A 23,543-nucleotide genomic window follows, 5' to 3' on the forward strand; every position below is an offset into this window, starting at 1 on the left:
GACCCCACGTCCTCCTTGCCTGGCAGGAGGACCTCTGTCTAATAGGCGGTGTCCGGGGTTCCACAAGACCCCCGGCCCGACCCCACGTCCTCCTTGCCCTCCTTATCGTAAGCTGGAGGTGATCTCAGTGCTAGGTGCTCTTGCCCCTAACTGGCCTCTCCTGCCGCCCATCGTGCAACTGGATAGGACGCGAGTCCTATCAAGCTCTCCCCAGTTGCCTCTCATTACGATGGATACGTCACTAGCAACAAGAAGACTTCACAGTCACCAGCAACAAGAAGACTTCACAGTCCAACTTTTATACGTTTCTACATTGGACGTCCTTCCTGAAGACCACAGGATGAACCCAGGAGGACAAACAATATTTTCGTAAAGAAACGAACCCTTTTTGGAGTGGAAGGGTTCCCCCCAGCTGAATAAAATCGCCTGGCGAAAGCCTCATTAGATACCAAAGTCGACGCCATTCGTGTAATGGACTCCACAAGATCGAGCATTGTTAGTGTTATTATTACTAATGTTATTATTACCATTATCGTTAGTATCATCATTTTTGTAATTATTATTATTCTCATTATTATTACCATTATTAATTAGTATCTATAAAGATAACATTTGAAAATTCTCTCATTGACTAGAATTAGAAAATTGTGACATTTTGTCATTTGTGCGGTAGAGTCCTCTAGATCAGGTGAAGTCCTGTATATCCACTGGAGTCCTGTAGGTCCGGTAAAGCCTTGTAAATTTTGTGGAGTTCTGTAGATCCGGTGGAGTCCTGTTGATCCCGTAGAGTTCTAAAGATCCGATGCAGTCCTGTAGATCCGGTGAAGTCCTGTAGATCCGGTGGAGTCCTGTAGATCCGGTGAAGTCCTGTGGATCCGGTGAAGTCCTATGAATCCGGTGGAGCCCTGTAAATCCGCTGGAGTCCTCTAAATCCGGTGAAGTCCTGTAGATCTGGTGGAGTCCTGTAGATTTGGTGGAGTCTTGTACAGCCGGTGGAGTCCTGTAGATCCGGCGGAGTCCTGTAGATCCGACGGAGACCTGCAGATCCGGTGGAGTCCTGTAGATCCGGTGAAGTAATATGGATTCGGGAGTCCTATACATCCGGTGGAGTCATGTCGTTTGGTGGAAACTTGTAGATCCGGTGGAGTCGTCTAGATCTGGTGGACTCCTGCCGAAGACGCCTGCGGCCGAAGGCGTATATATATACATATGTATATATATTTACACACACACACACACACACACACACACACACACACACACACACACACACACACACACACACACACACACACACAGGTTGCAATCCATAGGTAAGGGTCAAAATGTGAAGAGCACAAGTTGTAATATAGCAGCATCTGAGTCTAAATACCCCGTCAAGTTAGGGCGTGCTGGTAGCACATGTGTGGTTGTGCGGGGAAGGACACAGACTGTTCTACTGTGAGGAATTTAAAGGCATGAAGCCTGAATGTCGGTTGGAAGTTGTAAAAAGACACAAGCTGTGTTTCAATTGCTTACTAGGTGGGCACGGGGCTAACAAATGCTTCAAACAATCCATTTGTTCAGTTCCCGGATGTGGTTTGAAGCATACGAAATTCATCCACGTCCCGGCAAAGGACTCTCAGAGTATTGGGGGCGTAGTTGAAAATTCGGAGTGTCAAGGATCAAGTGTGGTCATGAATGGTTATGTCAATGATGCTCGATCGAAGATCTATCTACCCATTTTACCAGTTGTCGTGGATAATAGACTTAAGGTCACGGCGTTGTTAGATAGTGGATCAGACACTACTTTCGTCACGGAAAGGGTGGCTCACGAGTTGGGTCTGAAAGGAGACTTTAAGGAGTACACCAAGAGTACTTTAGGGGGGACCAGGGAAACTCAATCAAAGGTAGTATCCCTTAGCCTTACGTCACCGGATGGTAGACGAGAGGCCAGTGTTACAAATGTCATGGTCGTCCCAAGAGTGCCTGTTAGGCAACCACCTGTCAAAATTGAGTTTGATAAATTCCCCTACTTAAAGGGCATACCTTTGAACACTAGTCAAGTATCTGAGCCAGACATTTTGATAGGTATGGACAACGCTTGGCTCCTAAAACCATTGGAGGTCAGAGGGGGCTCAGGCGGGAATAAGCACCAACCTTATGCTACGCGGACCTACTTTGGATGGTCTGTAAATGGCCCAATTAGTGCAGGTAAGTCTCATAATGTCGGCTCATGCTTTGCAAGCTCGATCGAAGCAGATGTTGAACGCTTGTGGATGATGGAAAATGAATGTGAAGATAGGGCACCATCTCAGAACGACCAGAAGGTTATCAACCTTTGGGATAAAGAAACACGATGCAAAGATGGGCATTATGTACTGCCAATACCTTGGCGAGGTGAGCCAAACTTGCCCAATAATCGTGACGTCGCCGAGAGACGATTAAGAAGTTTGAACCAAAGGTTGGCGAAATCCGGAATATTGAATGTATACTCTGAGAATATTTCAGATTTGTTGAAGAAGGGGTATGCAGAGTATGTTCCCGAGGTTGATTTAAAGAGAGATGATGGTAAAGTGTGGTACCTCCCTCATCATGCTGTTACGAGCGTAACCAAACCAGGTTAAGGTGAGAGTCGTATTCGACTGTGCTGCTCAAAAGAACGGAGTCAGTCTGAACAGTCAGTGCCTACAGGGCCCAGATCTGAACAATAAGTTGATTCACGTGTTACTCAGGTTTCGCCAACATCATTACGCCATCACGGCCGACATTGAGGCTATGTATCACCAAGTCAAAATTTCCATTAGCGATAGAGACGCTTTAAGGTTTCTATGGTATGTTAGTGATGAAATAAGAGAGTTAAGAATGACCTCACATCCCTTTGGCGGAATATGGTGCGCTAGTAGTAGCACTTACGCTTTGAGGAAGACTGTAGAAGACATGCAACCTTGTGAGGAAATAAAAGACACGTTATTCCGGTCATTTTACGTTGACGACATGTTGAAGTCCGTAGCGATCACTCGAAGAGACATTTAAAGTAATTGAAGTTAAAAGAAGACGTCAAATTGCTAGAGAGCATCAATGAGCTAGACAGGGCTAAGGAAACAAAGGAATTGACATCGAATATGCATAGCAAAGTGCTTGGGATTAAATGGGACGTCGAGAACGATTGTTTCTTTTTCGTTAGCAAGGGTGTTCAAACACAGAACGTGACTAGACGGGTTATGTTGAGTCAACTTGCTTCGACTTACGATCCTTTAGGTTTAATTTTGCCAATCATTATTCCAGCCAAGATCTTGTTCCAGGAGGTGACTAGGCTTAAGATATCTTGGGACGAAAGTATTCCTATATCTTTGTGTCAGAAATGGTTGAAATGGATAACTTCACTATATGAAATCTCGAGACTTCGCTTCCCTAGATGTGTTTTGCCATTAGAATTAAATGGTTGTACTTCAGAGTGACATCATTTTTGTGATGCAAGTGAGGTTGCCTTTGGTGCTTGCACTTATATCAGGACAATCAATGAAGATGGGAAAGTACATGTAGCTCTACTAGCCAGTAAAGGCAGAGTAGCTCCCATCAAAGGAGTTACTGTACCAAGATTGGAAATTTCGGCTGCCGTTGAAGCAGCCAAATTAGTTGTTGTTAGAAGAGAGTTGGATATCCCCTTGCTCAAATCTAATTTCTGGTCTGACATATATACAGAACGAGACAAGAAGGTTCAAGACCTTCGTAGCAAATCGTGTCACAGTCATTAGACAGGTTTCAGAGGCCAATCAGTGGCATCATGTTAGTGGTGAAGAGAATCCTGCAGACGTACTATCTCGGGGATGCTTCGTAGACAATTTGCCAGTTTCTTGGTTTAATGGTCCTCCCTTCTTGTCGAATTACAAGTGTGCATGGCCAGCACAAGATGATCTTGTAGGATATCTTCAAGATGAAGACCCGGAGGTGAGGCGTGACGTACATCCCACGAGTATCGTACAGACGTGTCAGTCGGACGTCACCCAACACCCGATCGATACGCTGATTGAGCACTATTCAAGCTTTTACAAATTAAAGAAAGCCGTTGGTTGGTGGTTAAGGCTAATTCAATTCCTTAAGAAGACGAAGATTCCGCAGAGTTCACCACTTGAGATCCATGAACTAAAGCACGCTGAAAATCTAATTGTCAACCTAACCTAACGGGCGTGCTTATTTTTATGAAACCAAGAACATTGAAGTAGGGAAAACTGTGTTAAAGTCCAGTTCAATATATAGACTGTCTCCTATTCTTATAGATGGTCTGTTAGTAGTTGGTGGTAGACTCAAGCATGCAGCATTGAATGGGCAAGCCATAAATCCTGTGATCCTCCCTCATAACCACAGGTTGTCTACGTTAATTGTACGGGATCGCCATGATTCCTCTCATGTAGGAGTAGAATGGACACTCAGTCAGGTGCGTAAGAAATTCTGGATCATACGGGGTAGAAAATTGGTGAAACGCGTCAAAATGGATTGTATAGTTTGTAAGAGATTATACGGGGGCCCCATGAACCAAAGAATGTCTGACCTCCCTCCTGAGAGGTGTGAACCAGGGGGGCCTGCCTTTAGGTACGTAGGAGTAGACCTGTTTGGACCCTTCCATGTTAAAGTCGGGAGATCAGAAATGAAACGTTACGGGTGTCTGTACACGTGTTTTACTACGAGAGCTATTCACATTGAGAAGCTTGATAGCTTACAAACTGACGCATTCATCAATGGTTTCGTACGCTTCACAGCGAGGCGAGGTTATCCCAGTAAGGTGTGGTCAGACAATGGTACTAACCTAGTAGGAGCGAGGGCTGAATTAGCACGCAGTGTACGAGATCTTGACCGATCATTGATCGTAAGGGAAACACGTCGACGTGACGTTGAGTGGTCGTTCAACCCGCCTTCCGCGTCACATCACGGAGGCGTTTGGGAACGCATGATAAGGTCTGTACGCAAAGTACTGTTCGCTTTAATCATCAAAAGCCCCAGGATGATTGATGATGTTTTGCAAACCCTTTTCTGCGAAGCGGAAAGTATAGTCAACAGTCGGCCCCTTACCAAATGCAGTGATGATGCAAGTGATGAGAGTCCGCTGACTCCCAATCATCTGTTACTCCACCAAGGACGAGCCTGGACGAGCTTGTTATTCTAGTAGGCTCGTCAATCAGTTGTGTCAGGCCATGAGATATTAGCAAGTCTCTCATTGCCTTAATAAGGTTGTTATTTGTACTTGTCAGATTCTATTAAAATCACCTAGGATAATGATTTCTTGGTCATGCATATTGACCCGATTGAAACAGGTAGATTCTAATGCGCTATAGAAGGACATCTGTTTCGGTGGTCTGTAACAGACCCCACATAAGATGGGATGCGATTTAGGTAACAATATTTCTATCCACACAGCTTCGAGCCCATCGTTACTCTTAAGGTCTGTACGGGGGTTGAATGCTAAATTGTGGTGTATAAATGTACATACCCCTCCTCCGGTCCTCTTTCTATCATTACGCACAACACTATAATCCGGAATCGCAATTTCCGAGTCGGAGATGGTACTGTCAAGCAAAGTTTCGGTGACACCCATGTGTGGTGTGCAAAAAGAAGAAAAATTATTTTCCCCATCTGATTTTTCACGTTTTTCCTAAAGATAAAGAAAGGTAAGAGATTCAACATACACAGTACATGGAAACTATAACAGAAAATGGAGGAATAGAATAGAACATAGTTAAAATCTTCTTTATCTTTATGTCAGTGCAGTGTCACTTAGCTTGGAAATGAAAATTATAGATGAATACCTTACAAATAGCTAGAAATATGAATTGATGATGTCAAATTCATACCATATCTTTATGGCAGCCCCAGGCAGGCACAGCAACTTTGATATAGTTATGTCATGTTCTTAGCTTAAGTGGTAAAGTTATAAACTTTTACCTTAATTTTGAATAAATGGCCAAATACATAGCAAAAAAAAGTTGAATCACATGTATGTTTCTGCAATGTATGCTCATAATTGTGCAAGATTTAGGATTCAAGCTATCTATATATTTATTCATTTCTCTCAAATATTTTTATGCCACAAGGACTCTGAATCAATTAGGTATTTGAAATATCATATGCAAGTGATCATGTTATCAAATTTGTTACTACACTTGAAGATATATTTAAAGAAATATTGAGAGCATATTTCATAAATCAGATATTAAAGCAAAGATAAATAACATTGTTAAGAGTAAAAATCTAATTAAGGAATACTGGTATATGTGAGTTTGCTGAGACTCTCATCAGTGAACATTATGATTATATTAAAATGCAACTACATTACTTTGAAGTCTGAGAAGTATGATGGGGGTTACTAGGCTAGATAGAGTGAGAAATGAGGAGGTGAGGAGGTGAACAGGGGTGGAAAGGGAGTTGGGAGATAGGATAGATGAAAGAGTATTAGGATGGTTTGGACACATGGAAAGAATGAGTGAAGAAAGACTAGTAAAGGAGGTATGGAAGGCAGATGTGGAGGGAGTGAACATGAGGGGACGTCCTAGGATGAGATGGATGGATGGGGTGAAGGGGGCTTTGGGGAAGAGGGGAATGTCTGTTGAGGAAGGACGGGAGAGGACAGAAGACGGGTGAATGGAGAATGGTTGTACAGGTAAACGTCGACTTACGATGGCATTAGGTTTCGATAGAGCCATCGTAAGACGATCTCATCGTAAGTCGATCCCCACTCTGTTCCGTGGTCACTGTACCTAGCCTACCTGTATATTAACCACCAGAGATACTGAATATAGCCTATTAAACATGTACAGTAGTTTATTTAATTATTTTTATCCTTTTTACCATATTCAAACACTATAATATGTATTTTCAGTACGGAACTTAAATCTCGCGGGCAGCAGCCAATGCCAGCCGTACGACGTGACGTAATAATACTCGCATCATAAAATATAGTCACCGCTTATATCGATCGTTCTCTCTTTCACCCGCGAATTTTGAAAACCACAGAGAATGGGATTTAGGGCACATTTGAGAGAATGTAAAAACACAGGGGTGACTACAATAAATATAATCAAGACGCCGATATGGCAGCGTCGCGAATCCACTTGCTCCTCATGACGCCTACGTGTGCGGCACCGTATGGAAGGGGTTAAATTATCATATCGTCGTCGTCGTCATCGTAAAGTCGAACAATCGTAAGTCGCGGCCATCGTAAGTCGACGTTTACCTGTATATGGAAGATGTTGTGATGGATGAGGTAGTGTGTGTGAGCAAAATTTTGACGCAGCCCGAAGGGATTTCTCCCCGTCCTCTCCTTTATATGGGGGGATGGAGAGGGGGGGTCGCCGATTTAATGAAGCGGCCTTGCTGTGGATGTGCTGTGTCTTGCAACACTGCTTCTGACCCAGGGCAGTGGACAGGGTGCAGGGATGACCCGTCATCTAGGAGGTGCTAAGATGGGAGGGAGGGTGGAGGGGTGTGGAGTGTATTCAGGGATGGAATGGGTGGGAATGATTTTATGCCTTTTCCTTTTTGGCTACCTCCCTGGTAAGGGGGAAAAAGCCTTGGTATATGTATGTATGTATGTACATTACTTTGCAAGATTTTACAATAAAAAATTGATCAAAAAGAGAGAACCTGAAAATCAATATAATGTAAGCAAAAAAAAAAAAAAAAGCAAAAAAAATAGAAAGTTAAGTAAAGTGAGCCACCAGTAAATTAATATCTATAACATTTCTTTTTATGCTTTCAGGACAAATTGGGACTTTGACATTGATAAACGTATGTATTTTTCAGCTTTCATTGATTTAAAATGAAATATTAATAATGCATGTTTTTATTTTGTTTTTGTATTCCTCTGTTTTTATTTTTATTGCATGAGAATATGCTTTTGATTTGTTATGTATACCATATTGATTTTATTATTCAAGTTCATGTCTTGCATGTTCACACATGTTATGTCCATTCCTAGCACTTTTGTTTTGTTGATGGTTAGGTTAGGTTAGGTTAGGTTGAACCAGTCTTAGGGTATTCAACATAAGCTCCACCACAGTCATGATGACCATGCTATTTTAGCATGTTAAAAGTAAGGAAACGGGTCATTGTAACTGAATTCAAAATGAACCTGAGTTAGGGTATTTAACTTAAGCTCCACCATAGTAATGACCAAGCACTTTAGCATGGTAAAAGTAAGGATGTGGGCCACTGTGACTGATTTCAAAATGAACTTGACTTACGAGAAGCTCCACCACAGTTATGATGGTCAAAATGAGCCTGACTTTGGGTATTCAATGTAAGGTATAACAGCCATAATGGCCAAGCACTTTAGCATGGTAAAAGTAGGGAAGTGGGTTACTGTGACTGAGTTCAAAATGAACATGACTTAGGGTATTCAACATAAGCTCCACCACAGTTATGATGACCATGCATTTTAGCATGTTAAAAGTAAGGAAATGGGTCATTGTGACTGAATTCAAAATGAACCTGAGTTAGGGTATTTAAACTAAGCTCCATCACACTCATGATGGTAAAGCACTTTAGCATATTAAAGGTAAGGAAGTGGGTCACTGTGACTGAGTTGAAAATGAACCAGACTTAGGGTATTCAGCCTAAACTCCACCACAGTCATGATGACCATGCGCGTGTTAAAAGTAAGGAAACGGGTCATTGTGACTGAATTCAAAATGAACCTGAGTTAGGGTATTTAACCTAAGCTCCACCACAGTCGTAATGGCCAAGCACTTTAGCATGTTAAAAGTAATGATGTGGGCCACTGTAACTGAGTTCAAAATGAACTTGACTTACGAGAAGCTCCATCACAGTCATGATGGTCAAGCACTTTAGCATGTTAAAAGTAAGGAAGTGAGTCACTGTGTCTTGAGTTCAAAATGAACCTGACCTAGTGTATTCAACCTAAGCTCCACCACAGTCATGATGACCTAGCACTTTAGCATGGTAAAAGTAGGGAATTGTGTCACTGTGACTGAGTTGAAAATGAACCAGACTTAGGGTATTCAACCTAAACTCCACCACAGTCATGATGACCATGCGCATGTTAAAAGTAAGGAAACGGGTCATTGTGACTGAATTCAAAATGAACCTGAGTTAGGGTATTTAACCTAAGCTCCACCACAGTCATGATGGCCAAGCACTTTAGCATGATAAAAGTAATGATGTGGGCCACTGTAACTGAGTTCAAAATGAACTTGACTTACGAGAAGCTCCATCACAGTCATGATGGTCAAGCACTTTAGCATGTTAAAAGTAAGGAAGTGAGTCACTGTGTCTTGAGTTCAAAATGAACCTGACCTAGTGTATTCAACCTAAGCTCCACCACAGTCATGATGACCTAGCACTTTAGCATGGTAAAAGTAGGGAATTGTGTCACTGTGACTGAGTTGAAAATGAACCAGACTTAGGGTATTCAACCTAAGCTCCACCAGTCATGATGGCCAAGCACTCTAGTATGGTAAAAGTAAGGAAGTGGGTCACAGTGACTGAGTTCAAAATGAACCTGACTTAGAGTATTCAACCTAAGCTCCACCACAGTTATGATGGCCAAGCACTTTAGCATGTTAAAAGTAAGGAAACGGGTCACTGTGAGTTAAAAATGAAAATGACTTACGAGAAGTTCCACCACATTCATGATGACGAAGGAATTTAACATGGTAAAAAGTAATGAAGTGAGTCACTGAGACTTGAGTTCAAAATGAACCTGACCTAGTGTATTCAACCTAAGCTCCACCACAGTCATGATGACCTAGCACTTTAGCATGGTAAAAGTAGGGAATTGTGTCACTGTGACTGAGTTGAAAATGAACCAGACTTAGGGTATTCAGCCTAAACTCCACCACAGTCATGATGACCATGCGCGTGTTAAAAGTAAGGAAACAGGTCATTGTGACTGAATTCAAAATGAACCTGAGTTAGGGTATTTAACCTAAGCTTCACTACAGTCATGATGGCCAAGCACTTTAGCATGATAAAAGTAATGATGTGGGCCACTGTAACTGAGTTCAAAATTAACTTGACTTACGAGAAGCTCCATCACAGTCATGATGGTCAAGCACTTTAGCATGTTAAAAGTAAGGAAGTGAGTCACTGTGTCTTGAGTTCAAAATGAACCTGACCTAGTGTATTCAACCTAAGCTCCACCACAGTCATGATGACCTAGCACTTTAGCATGGTAAAAGTAGGGAATTGTGTCACTGTGACTGAGTTGAAAATGAACCAGACTTAGGGTATTCAACCTAAGCTCCACCACAGTCATGATGGCCAAGCACTCTAGTATGGTAAAAGTAAGGAAGTGGGTCACAGTGATTGAGTTCAAAATGAACCTGACTTAGAGTATTCAACCTAAGCTCCATCACAGTTATGATGACCAAGCACTTTAGCATGTTAAAAGTAAGGAAACGGGTCACTGTGAGTTAAAAATGAAAATGACTTACGAGAAGTTCCACCACATTCATGATGACGAAGGATTTTAACATGGTAAAAAGTAATGAAGTGAGTCACTGAGACTTGAGTTCAAAATGAACCTGACCTGGTGTATTCAACCTAAGCACCACAATCATGATGACCTAGCACTTTAGCATGGTAAAAGTAGGGAATTGTGTCACTGTGACTGAGTTGAAAATGAACCAGACTTAGGGTATTCAGCCTAAACTCCACCGCAGTCATGATGACCATGCATGTGTTAAATGTAAGGAAACGGGTCATTGTGACTGAATTCAAAATGAACCCGAGTTAGGGTATTTAACCTAAGCTCCACCACAGTCATGATGGCCAAGCACTTTAGCATGGTAAAAGTAAGGAAATGGGTCACTGTGACTGAGTTCAAAATGAACCTGACTTAGGGTATTCAACCTAAGCTCCACCACAGTCATGATGGCCAAGCACACTAGTATGGTAAAAGTAAGGAAGTAGGTCACTGTGACTGAGTTCAAATTGAACCTGACTTAGAGTATTCAAACTAAGCTCCACCACAGTCATGATGGCCAAGCACTCTAGCATGTTAAAAGTAAGGAAATGGGTCACTTTGACCGAGTTAAAAATGAAAATGACTTACGAGAAGTTCCAACACATTCATGATGACGAAGGAATTTAGCATGGTAAAAGTAAGGAAGTGAGTCACTGTGACGAGTTCAAAATGAATCTGACCTAGTGTATTCAACCTAAGCTCCACCACAGGCATGATGACCTAGCACTTTAGCATGGTAAAAGCATGATAAAAGTAGGGAATTGTGTCATTGTGACTGAGTTGAAAATGAACCAGACTTAGGTGATTCAGCCTAAACTCCACCACAGTCATGATGACCATGCGCGTGTTAAAAGTAAGGAAACGGGTCGTGACTGAATTCAAAATGAACCTGAGTTAGGGTATTTAACCTAAGCTCCACCACAGTCGTAATGGCCAAGCACTTTAGCATGTTAAAAGTAATGATGTGGGCCACTGTAACTGAGTTCAAAATGAACTTGACTTACGAGAAGCTCCATCACAGTCATGATGGTCAAGCACTTTAGCATGTTAAAAGTAAGGAAGTGGGTCACTGTGACTGAGTTCAAAATGAACCTGACTTAGGGTATTCAACCTAAGCTCCACCACAGTCATGATGGCCAAGCACTCTAGCATGGTAAAAGTAAGGAAGTGGGTCACTGTGACTGAGTTCAAAATGAACCTGACTTAGAGTATTCAACCTAAGCTCCACCACAGTTATGATGGCCAAGCACTTTAGCATGTTAAAAGTAAGGAAACGCGTCACTGAGTTAAAAATGAAAATGTCTTACGAGAAGTTCCACCACATTCATGATGACGAAGGAATTTAGCATGGTAAAAGTAAGGAAGTGAGTCACTGATTCGAGTTCAAAATGAACCTGACCTGGTGTATTCAACTTAAGGTCCACCACAGTCATGATGACCTAGCACTTTAGCATGGTAAAAGTAGGGAATTGTGTCACTGTGACTGAGTTGAAAATGAACCAGACTTAGGGTATTCAGCCTAAACTCCACCACAGTCATGATGACCATGCGCGTGTTAAAAGTAAGGAAATGGGTCATTGTGACTGAATTCAAAATTAACCTGAGTTAGGGTATTTAACCTAAGCTCCACCACAGTCATGATGGCCAAGCACTTTAGGATGTTAAAAGTAATGATGTGGGCCACTGTGACTGAGTTCAAAATGAACCTGACTTAGGGTATTCAACCTAAGCTAAAAATGAAAATGACACAAGAAGTTCCACCACATTCATGATGACGAAGGAATTTAGCATGGTAAAAGTAAGGAAGTGAGTCACTGAGACTTGAGTTCTAAATGAACCTGACCTAGTGTATTCAACCTAAGCTCCACCACAGTCATGATGACCTAGCACTTTAGCATAGTAAAAGTAGGGAATTGTGTCACTATGACTGAGTTGAAAATGAACCAGACTTAGGGTATTCAGCCTAAACTCCACCACAGTCATGATGACCATGCGCGTGTTAAAAGTAAGGAAACGGGTCATTGTGACTGAATTCAAAATGAACCTGAGTTAGGGTATTTAACCTAAGCTCCATCACAGTCATGATGGTCAAGCACTTTAGCATGTTAAAAGTAAGGAAGTGGGTCACTGTGACTAAGTTCAAAATGAACCTGACTTAGGGTATTCAACCTAAGCTAAAAATAAAAATGACACAAGAAGATCCACCACATTCATGATGACGAAGGAATTTAGCATGGTAAAAGTAAGGAAGTGAGTCACTGAGACTTGAGTTCAAAATTAACCTGACCTAGTGTATTCAACCTAAGCTCCACCACAGTCATGATGACCTAGCACTTTAGCATGGTAAAAGTAGGGAATTGTGTCACTGTGACTGAGTTGAAAATGAACCAGACATAGGGTATTCAGCCTAAACTCCACCACAGTCATGATGACCATGCGCGTGTTAAAAGTAAGGAAACGGGTCATTGTGACTGAGTTCAAAATGAACCTGACTTAGGGTATTCAACCTAAGCTCCACCACAGTCATGATGGACAAGCACTCTAGCATGGTAAAAGTAAGGAAATGGGTCACTGTGACTGAGTTGAAAATGAACCAGACTTAGGGTATTCAGCCTAAACTCCACCACAGTCATGATGACCATGCGCGTGTTAAAAGTAAGGAAACGAGTCACTGTGACTGAATTCAAAATGAACCTGACTTAGGGTATTTAACCTAAGCTCCACCACAGTCGTAATGGCCAAGCACTTTAGCATGTTAAAAGTAATGATGTGGGCCACTGTAACTGAGTTCAAAATGAACTTGACTTACGAGAAGCTCCATCACAGTCATGATGGCCAAGCACTTTAGCATGTTAAAAGTAAGGAAGTGGGTCACTGTGACTGAGTTCAAAATGAACCTGACTTGGAGTATTTAAACTAAGCACCACCACAGTCATGATGGTGAAGCATTTTAGCATGTTAAAAGTTAGTGGATGGGTCACTGTGACTGAGTTCAAAATGAACCTGAATAAGGGTATTCAACCTAAGGTACACCACAGTATTGATGCTCAAGCACTTTTGCATGTTAAACGTTAGGGGACGGGTGACTGTGTCTGAGTTTAAAATGAACCTGATTTGTGAGAAGCTCCATGTAATAGTAAGGAAGTGGGTCACTGTGACTGAGTTCAAAATGAACCTGACTTAGAGTATTCAACCTAAGCTCCACCACAGTCGTAATGGCCAAGCACTTTAGCATGTTAAAAGTAATGATGTGGGCCACTGTAACTGAGTTCAAAATGAACTTGACTTACGAGAAGCTCCATCACAGTCATGATGGCCAAGCACTTTAGCATGTTAAAAGTAAGGAAGTGGGTCACTGTGACTGAGTTCAAAATGAACCTGACTTAGAGTATTCAACCTAAGCTCCACCACAGTCATGATGGCCAAGCACTCTAGCATGGTAAAAGTAAGGAAGTGGGACACTGTGACTGAGTTCAAAATGAACCTGACTTAGAGTATTTAACCTAAGCACCACCACAGTCATGATGGTGAAGCATTTTAGCATGTTAAAAGTTAGTGGATGGGTCACTGTGACTGAGTTCAAAAAGAACCTGACTTAGGGTATTCAACCTAAGGTACACCACAGTATTGATGCTCATGCACTTTTGCATGTTAAAAGTTAGGGGACGGGTGACTGTGTCTGAGTTCAAAATGAACCTGATTTGTGAGAAGCTCCATGACAGTCATGATAGCCAAGCACTTAAGCATGGTAAAAGTAAGGAAGTGGGTCACTGTGAGTTCAAAATTAACCTGACTTAGAGTACTTAACCTAATCTCCACCACAGTTATGATGGCCAAGGACTTTAGCATGTTAAAAGTAAGGAGACAGGTCACTGTGACAGAGTTCAAAATGAACCTGACTTTCGAGAAGCTCCATTACACTCATGATGGCCAAGCACTTTAGCATGGTAAAAGTGAGGAAGTGGGTCACTATGATTGAGTTCAAAATGAACCTGACTTAGGCATGGTAAAAGTAGGGAAGTGGGTCACTGTGACTATGTTGAAAATGAACCAGACTTAGGGTATTCAACCTAAGCCCCATCACAGTCATGATGGCGAAGCACTTTAGCATGTTAAAAGTAAGAAAACGGGTCACTGTGACAGAGTTCAAAATGAACCTGACTTTCGAGAAGCTCCATCACTCTCATGATGGCCAAGCACTTTAGCATGGTAAAAGTAAGGAAGTGAGTCACTGTGACTGAGTTCAAAATGAACCTGACTAAGGGTATTCAACCTAAGTTCCACATCAGTCATGATGGCCAAGCACTTTAGCATGGTAAAAGTAAGGAAGTAGGTCACTGTGACTGAGTTCAAAATGAACCTGACTTGGGGTGTTCAACCGAAGCTCCACCACAGTCATGATGGGCATGCACTTTAGCATATTAAAAGTAAGGAAACGGGTCACTGTGACTGAGTTCAAAATGAACCTGTCTTTCGAGAAGCTTCATGACAGTCATGATGACCAAGCACTTTAGCATGGTAAATGTAAGGAAGTGGGTTAGTGTGACTGATTTGAAAATGAACCTGACTTATGGTATTGAATCTAAGCTCCACCACAGTCATGATGGTCAAGCATTTTTGCATGTTAAAAGTTAGGGGACGGGTTTCTTATATAAAGTTTTGGCATTATTCTGCATGGAGGAAAATGACAATGTTGGAAAATGGATGTCGGCCGACATCACTTAACCCGTTCGTGGGCCGGAGCACGTCGGCCGGAAGGCGCGGGCTAACCCTGCCCACCGTGGACCAGCAGTCGGCTGACATCACTTAGCCCGTTCGCGGGGTCCTACACCACGGTCAGCGCCCGGGCTGGGGCACGTTGGTCGGAAGGCGCGGGCTAACCCCGCCCACCGTGGACCAGCAGTCCGTCCGCGGGGTCCTCCGCCACGGTCAGCGGCCGGGCCGGGGCACCTCGGCCGGAAGGTGTTGGCAACCCTGCCCACCGTGGACCAGCAGTCGGCTGACATCACTTAGTCCGTCCGCGGGCTCCTACACCACGGTCAGCGGCCGGGCCGGGGCACCTCGGCCAGAAGGTGTTGGCAACCCCGCCCACCGTGGACCAGCAGTCGGCCGACATCACTTAGCCCGTCCGCGGGGTGCTCCAATACGGTCAGCGGCCAGGCCGAGGCACGTCGGCCAAAAAGAGTGGGCAACCACGCCCACCGTGGACCAGCAGTCGGGCGACATCATTTAGCTCGTTCCCGGGATCCTACTCTCTCGGCGCGGACGACTCGGCCGACATATCTCACGTGCCCCTCGCAACAGGACGCTTCCGTCCGACCGCCCTCCGCCACTTGTCAGCGCCCGCGCCGTGCTGCCTGACAAAGATGCGGACATCACAGGAATAGGCACTCGACAGCTAGGCACGTTGGGGATATCTGGAGCCGGCCTCCAGACGACGCGGCCGACATATCTCACCTGCCCCCCGCAACGGAACGCTTCCGGACTACCTTGACGTCGAAGACAGAGACCGCAACTCTGCCATACGGATTCACGGGGAGGTCCGAACACCCCTCCTCTCCTTCGGCTTGGCCATAGTCCCACTCGACTTCCTGGAGCTCGTCCTGGTGATGACATACGCAAACAGGTGCGCCGAGCTAACATTGCCCATTGACAGTTCACCGATCCCCACTCGCGACTACTTCCTACGGGACTTGCGGGTAACCATACCCCTCGCCATGGTCATGCGAACGCGGACGGAGGGGAGGTGTGGTGTAGTGCTATAAGGTGCCCTGGCATTCGAAACAAGCAGGGCACGGTAGGGTTGCATCGTAGTGTTGTAGGGTGCCCCAACTACCAAACGCTTTCCTGCACAAGGACTCTTTCTCACGGCCACAAGGCCTTCATTCATACATGTGTAGGTGTGGCATCGTCTTCCTTTTGCGTAAGGGGAACGACGTTGCCCCCACGTCAGTCTATACCCATCTCACACAGAGAGCATCCAATGCTCTCACTCCTGTAAGTTTACGTCACAATATTCAAACATCTTACCCCCCCATTTCAGCTGTACATATATGACAAACAGCTACCACACTGAGAACACTACCAGTTCCTAACAGATGTCCTACAAACATTTAACGAGTCTAAGAGAATGCCACCTTCGCCTCAGTAAGCCTCATCAACGTGCCCCTCGAGTCCGTGACCTTGTTCTTCTTACTCTGGATGGTGTCTACCGAGACCAATATCCATTGGGCGCAGCATTCAAGTTTTTCCAGACCCTGACAACGTTATCAGATCCGTCAGAGTCCGCACTGCCAAAGGAGAATATGAACTCTCTGTCACTCGAACCACCCCTCTGGAACTCAACCTAAGCACAAACACACACCCTCCTTCCCCCGCGGATAACCCTAAACCACCTGTGGAGTTCTCTCTCTCCGAGGAGGAGGTAGAACTTGACACATTTGACAAAGGAATAGCACCGGCTCAGTTGACCCCACTGAGAACGCCGGTGGGTTCGAGGACCTCACAACACCCACTCCATATCGGCCCAACCCAACCACGATGACAGACGCTCCCACAGAACCACTTATTCCACCAGCTACGGCAACAGCTGGCACGACGGCAACTATGTCAGCCTGTGCTCGACCACGTAGAGTGGCCGCCCAACAAGCCAGCAAATGGTTCACCACTCTCAATGAATAGCCAGCTCTCCCAGCTTCAAGGCTGTAGAGGATACCTTTGCCTGCCCTCTTTGCTCCATAACTGTGTCACAACTTTGGCGTTGTGACACTGCCTAGTGCTTCCTTCTTTCGTCTCTTTCCAGCCCCTTCGGCCTCTTCGGCTTCCAGTAACTACTTCTTGGTATTTTTGCTCACCCTTCTGCCGAGCAACTGTTCAGTCGGGGTTCTTTGCCAACTCTACTCCAGTGATTCAGTGCGTTGAACTTACGTGCTCGGGAAAACCGACGAAATCGGGGAAATGAAATCCTTGGACTCGATTTCCCTCCCGCATGGATCCACGAATATCGAGAGCATTCTGTTCAACTGAGGGCATCCACTCATTTGAGGACATCCCCAGTCAGTGCACTATTAAAGGAGAGGCCAAAGGGATAATCAGAGGTATTATCTTATTGTATTAGCTAGGTATTAGAGCGGTCAGGGTAGAAAGTCTCTAACCAGATACGTATATAACAAGTACACCGTGGCACACCCTCCACATCACCGAAGACCGCGCAATCCTCAGACCATGGGTCTGGCCGTCAGAGCCATCCAAAGTTCACAAAAATGACGTTTATGCCTCTAAAAGGGATACCGTGCGCCGGACTTCCCGGCCATTGCACCCAAGGGCATCCCAGGCCGCCCCGGACCTGTGGCTCCAATAGCAAGCAAATCGGTCGAGGTCACCAAAATGACCCAGAACCCAAAAAAACACCAAGGGGGTACTCTTTGCAATTTCGGCCGAAATCCGAAGTCACCGATTTCCTCCAAACTTGCGCCACAAGTACACCGTGGCACAGGGTCCACATCACCGAAGACCGCGCAATCCTCAGACCATGGGTCTGGCCGTCAGAGCCATCCAAAGTTCACAAAAATGACGTTTATGCCTCTAAAAGGGATACCGTGCGCCGGACTTCCCGGCCATTGCACCCAAGGGCATCCCAGGCCGCCCCGGACCTGTGGCTCCAATAGCAAGCAAATCGGTCGAGGTCACCAAAATGACCCAGAACCCAAAAAAACACCAAGGGGGTACCCTTTGCAATTTCGGCAGAAATCCGAAGTCACCGATTTCATCCAAACTTGCGCCACAAGTACACCGTGGCACAGGGTCCACATCACCGAAGACCGCGCAATCCTCACACGAAGGGTCTCTCCGTCAGAGCCATCCAAAGTTCACAAAAATGACGTTTATGCCTCTAAAAGGGATACCGTGCGCCGGACTTCCCGGCCATTGCACCCAAGGGCATCCCAGGCCGCCCCGGACCTGTGGCTCCAATACCAAGCAAATCGGTCGAGGTGACCAAAATGACCCAAACCCAAAAAAACACCAAGGGGGTACCCTTTGCAATTTCGGCAGAAATCCGAAGTCACCGATTTCATCCAAACTTGCGCCACAAGTACACCGTGGCACAGGGTCCACATCACCGAAGACCGCGCAATCCTCACACCAAGGGTCTCTCCGTCAGAGCCATCCAAAGTTCACAAAAATGACGTTTATGCCTCTAAAACCCATACCGTGCGCCGGACTATAGATTACATTTTGAATATCAATTGCATGTCACTGATTGTGGAGATATCTTAAATCCTATTAGAGTCAGTGTAGTATGTTCTGTTTAATTAACCCTTCGAAATTACACGCTCGGGTTGAAGGGAACGTGCGTTATCCCGGCCGGCGTCTCAAATTTCCTGGACTTTGGCTCTCAACTGCAGCTATCCCCTTTCATCAATTTCCCAGTGTATGAGAATTCTCATGCCCCTCAATCATCCCCTCCTCCTTCCACTGTCCAGGGATTTTGGGACAATTATATAATAATAATATTAATAATAATAATAATAATGATTGATGATATAGTTTAACCCCTTCCATACTATGCGGCATGAGGAGCAAGTGGATACGCGAGGCTGCCATATCGGCGTCTTGATTATATTGTAGTTGCCCCTGCGTAATGACATACTCTCTAAACCAGTGGCCAAACTTTTTTCTGTCATTTCCCCCTGCACCCAGGTCAACTATCCAGATTTCCCCTTTCATGTGTAGCAGGGAAAGAGTAGTTCAAATACACTGTGACTATTTACTAATTTATTTTTCAAATGTGCAAATATACTGATAAACAGGCATTCACTCTCTCTGAGACATGAGAAAATCCATCAGAGATTTTTTTAGTTAGTAGGTAGTTTAATTATTTCCCCCTGGTAGCTTCAAATTTCCCCCCAGGGGGAAATTTCCCCCAGTTTGGGAACCACTGCTCTAAACTGTCTTCATCACATTTTCTATGGTTATCAATACTCACGTGTGAAAGAGAGAACGATCGATATAAGCGGTGACTATACTTTATGATGCGAGTATTATTACGACACTCTCTCCCTCTGGAGTAAGTTTGGGCCAAATCGGAGAAATGACTGTTTTTGGCCAAATCCGTGGGTAATTTTGGTAATTTTGAGGGTCATTTTGGCCACTTACCACGATTGGGTCACCACAGCTACAGGTCGAGGGCCACCAGGGCTCTTGCGGATCGCACTTAGATACTGCTCAGGCTAAAAGTACGGGCGCCAACAGGTGGAAATGAGAGGGGAAAATTACACACAAATCTGGCTGGTCGCCACAACCTCGTCCTTGGGTCCATGTTCCCCAAGACTACCTCGCTGTGCCCTGTGGACGACTCTCTCCCTCTAGAGTAAGTTTTGGCCAAATCGGAGACATGACGGTTTTTGTCCATTTTTGGGTCATTTTGGTGACCTCCAGCGATTTAGCCGCTGTGACACCCACAGGTCCGGGGCGGCCTGGGATGCCCTGCAGTGCAATGGCACAGCAGTCAGGGAGACGGTATCCCTGCCACAGGCATAAACGTCAAAAGGCCGAACTTTGGAGGGCTCTCCCGGCGACACCCTTGGTCTGAGGATTGTGCTGTCTACATTGATGTGCACCCTATCCCACTGTCTACTTGTGTCGCAAGTTTGGAGGAAATCGCTGACCTTGGGATTTCCCCCCAAATTCCATGGGGTACCCCCTTTGAGATTTTTTTGCTTATGGGTCATTTTGGTGACCTCCAGCGATTTAGCCGCTATGACATCCACAGGTCCGGGGCGGCCTGGGATGCCCTGCAGTGCAATGGCACAGCAGTCAGGGAGACGGTATCCCTGCCACAGGCATAAACGTCAAAAGGCCGAACTTTGGAAGGCTCTCCCGGCGACACCCTTGGTCTGAGGATTGTGCTGTCTACGGTGATGTGCACCCTATCCCACTGTGTACTTGTGGCGCAAGTTTGGACCAAATCGCTGACCTTGGGATTTCCCCCCATATTCCACGGGGTACCCCCTTTGAGTTTTTTTGGGTTTTGGGTCATTTTGGTCACCTCCATCGATTTTCCCGCTATCACACCCACTGGTCCGGCAAGGCCTCGGATGCCCTCCACTGCAATCCCACAGCAGTCAGGCGCACGGTATCCCTTTTAGAGGCATAAACGTCATTTGGCGGAACTTTGGATGGCTCTGACGGCCACACCCTTCGTCTCAGGAGTCCGCGGTCTACGGTGACGTGCACCCTGTCCCACTGTGTACTTGTGGCGCAAGTTTGGACCAAATCGCTGACCTTCGGATTTCCCCCCAAATTCCACGGGGTACCCCCTTTGAGTTTTTTTGGGTTTTGGGTCATTTTGGTCACCTCCACCGATTTCCCCGCTATCACACCCACTGGTCCGGCAAGGCCTCGGATGCCCTCCACTGCAATCCCACACCAGTCAGGCGCACGGTATCCCTTTTAGAGGCATAAACGTCATTTGGCGGAACTTTGGATGGCTCTGACGGCCACACCCTTCGTCTCAGGAGTCCGCGGTCTACGGTGACGTGCACCACGTTCGTCTGTTCACTTGTGGCGCAAGTTTGGACCAAATCGCTGACCTTCGGATTTCCCCCCAAATTCCACGGGGTACCCCCTTTGAGTTTTTTTGGGTTTTGGGTCATTTTGGTCACCTCCACCGATTTCCCCGCTATGACACCCACAGGTCCGGCAAGGCCTCGGATGCCCTCCACTGCAATCCCACACCAGTGAGGAGCTCTGTATCCCTATTAGAGGCATAAACGTCATTTGGCGGAACTTTGGATGGCTCTGACGGCCACACCCTTCGTCTCAGGAGTCCGCGGTCTATGGTGATGTGCACCCTATCCCACTGTCTACTTGTGTCGCAAGTTTGGAGGAAATCGCTGACCTTGGGATTTCCCCCCAAATTCCATGGGGTACCCCCTTTGAGTTTTTTGGGGTTTTGGGTCATTTTGGTCACCTCCACCAATTTCCCCGCTATGACACCCACTGGTCCGGAAAGGCCTCGGATGCCCTCCACTGCAATCCCACACCAGTCAGGCGCACGGTATCCCTTTTAGAGGCATAAACGTCATTTGGCGCAACTTTGGATGGCTCTGACGGCCACACCCTTCGTCTCAGGAGTCCGCGGTCTACGGTGACGTGCACCCTGTGCCACTGTGTACTTGTGGCGCAAGTTTCGACCAAATCGCTGACCTTCGGATTTCCTCCAAACTTGCGCCACAAGTACACAGTGGCACAGGGTCCACATCACTGAAGACCGCGCAATCCTCACACCAAGGGTGTGGCCGGCAGAGCCATCCAAATTTCCGCCAGGGATACCGTGCGCCGGACTGCCCGGTCATTGCACCCAAGGGCATCCCAGGCCGCCCCGGACCTGTGGCTCGAATAGCGGGCAAATCGCTGGAGGTGACCAAAATGACCCAGAACCCAAAAAAACTCTTTGAGTTTTTTTGGGTTTTGGGTCATTTTGGTCACCTCCACTGATTTCCCCGCTATCCCACCCACTGGTCCGGCAAGGCCTCGGATGCCCTCCACTCCAATCCCACACCAGTCAGGCGCACGGTATCCCTTTTAGAGGCATAAACGTCATTTGGCGGAACTTTGGATGGCTCTGACGGCCACACCCTTCGTCTCAGGAGTCCGCGGTCTACGGTGACGTGCACCCTGTCCCACTGTGTACTTGTGGCGCAAGTTTGGACCAAATCGCTGACCTTCGGATATCCCCCCAAATTCCACGGGGTACCCCCTTTGAGTTTTTTTGGGTTTTGGGTCATTTTGGTCACCTCCACCGATTTCCCCGCTATCACACCCACTGGTCCGGCAAGGCCTCGGATGCCCTCCACTGCAATCCCACAGCAGTCAGGCGCACGGTATCCCTTTTAGAGGCATAAACGTCATTTGGCGGAACTTTGGATGGCTCTGACGGCCACACCCTTCGTCTCAGGAGTCCGCGGTCTACGGTGACGTGCACCCTGTCCCACTGTGTACTTGTGGCGCAAGTTTGGACCAAATCGCTGACCTTCGGATTTCCCCCCAAATTCCACGGGGTACCCCCTTTGAGTTTTTTTGGGTTTTGGGTCATTTTGGTCACCTCCACCGATTTCCCCGCTATCACACCCACTGGTCCGGCAAGGCCTCGGATGCCCTCCACTGCAATCCCACACCAGTCAGGCGCACGGTATCCCTTTTAGAGGCATAAACGTCATTTGGCGCAACTTTGGATGGCTCTGACGGCCACACCCTTCGTCTCAGGAGTCCGCGGTCTACGGTGACGTGCACCCTGTCCCACTGTGTACTTGTGGCGCAAGTTTGGACCAAATCGCTGACCTTCGGATTTCCCCCCAAATTCCACGGGGTACCCCCTTTGATGGGTTTTGGGTCATTTTGGTCACCTCCACCGATTTCCCCGCTATCACACCCACAGGTCCGGCAAGGCCTGGGATGCCCTCCACTGCAATCCCACACCAGTCAGGCGCACGGTATCCCTGCCAGAGGCATAAACGTCATTTGGCGCAACTTTGGATGGCTCTCACGGCCACACCCTTGGTCTCAGGATTCCGCGGTCTACGGTGATGTGCACCCTGTCCCACTGTGTACTTGTGGCGCAAGTTTGGACCAAATCGCTGACCTTCGGATTTCCCCCCATATTCCACGGGGCCCCTTTGAGTTTTTTTGGGTTTTGGGTCATTTTGGTCACCTCCACCGATTTCCCCGCTATCACACCCACTGGTCCGGCAAGGCCTCGGATGCCCTCCACTGCAATCCCACACCAGTCAGGCGCACGGTATCCCTTTTAGAGGCATAAACGTCATTTGGCGGAACTTTGGATGGCTCTGACGGCCACACCCTTCGTCTCAGGAGTCCGCGGTCTACGGTGACGTGCACCCTGTCCCACTGTGTACTTGTGGCGCAAGTTTGGACCAAATCGCTGACCTTCGGATTTCCCCCCAAATTCCACGGGGTACCCCCTTTGAGTTTTTTTGGGTTTTGGGTCATTTTGGTCACCTCCACCGATTTCCCCGCTATCACACCCACAGGTCCGGCAAGGCCTCGGATGCCCTCCACTGCA

The 23,543-nt window shown here is 46.3% G+C and overlaps 2 protein-coding genes and 1 long non-coding RNA gene across 3 annotated transcripts in view; all 3 read left to right on the forward strand.

The window, feature by feature from the left end:
* The first annotated feature begins 1,457 nt into the window (after positions 1-1,457).
* Positions 1,458-2,606, forward strand: LOC143035692 (uncharacterized). Its single transcript, XM_076202556.1, has one exon. It carries the CDS (start codon positions 1,458-1,460, stop codon positions 2,604-2,606), a length of 1,149 nt encoding a protein of 382 aa, XP_076058671.1.
* Positions 2,607-2,757: 151 nt separating this feature from the next.
* LOC143035693 (uncharacterized) lies at positions 2,758-5,143 on the forward strand. The gene is made up of 4 exons (XM_076202557.1): positions 2,758-2,813; positions 3,461-3,623; positions 3,685-4,051; positions 4,260-5,143. The coding sequence occupies exons 1-4, from the start codon at positions 2,758-2,760 to the stop codon at positions 5,141-5,143; spliced, it is 1,470 nt and encodes a 489-aa protein (XP_076058672.1).
* Positions 5,144-5,545: 402 nt separating this feature from the next.
* Positions 5,546-23,543, forward strand: part of LOC143035954 (uncharacterized) — a 113,577-nt gene continuing 95,579 nt past the window's right edge. The window contains exons 1-2 of the long non-coding RNA XR_012967342.1: positions 5,546-5,645; positions 7,733-7,761. This is a non-coding gene — a long non-coding RNA (uncharacterized LOC143035954). The remainder of the gene's footprint in view (positions 5,646-7,732; positions 7,762-23,543) is intronic.

This window comes from Oratosquilla oratoria, chromosome 19 (genome assembly GCF_046742065.1).
Source record: "Oratosquilla oratoria isolate Oo_2021 chromosome 19, ASM4674206v1, whole genome shotgun sequence".
NCBI classification, from domain to species: domain Eukaryota; kingdom Metazoa; phylum Arthropoda; class Malacostraca; order Stomatopoda; family Squillidae; genus Oratosquilla; species Oratosquilla oratoria.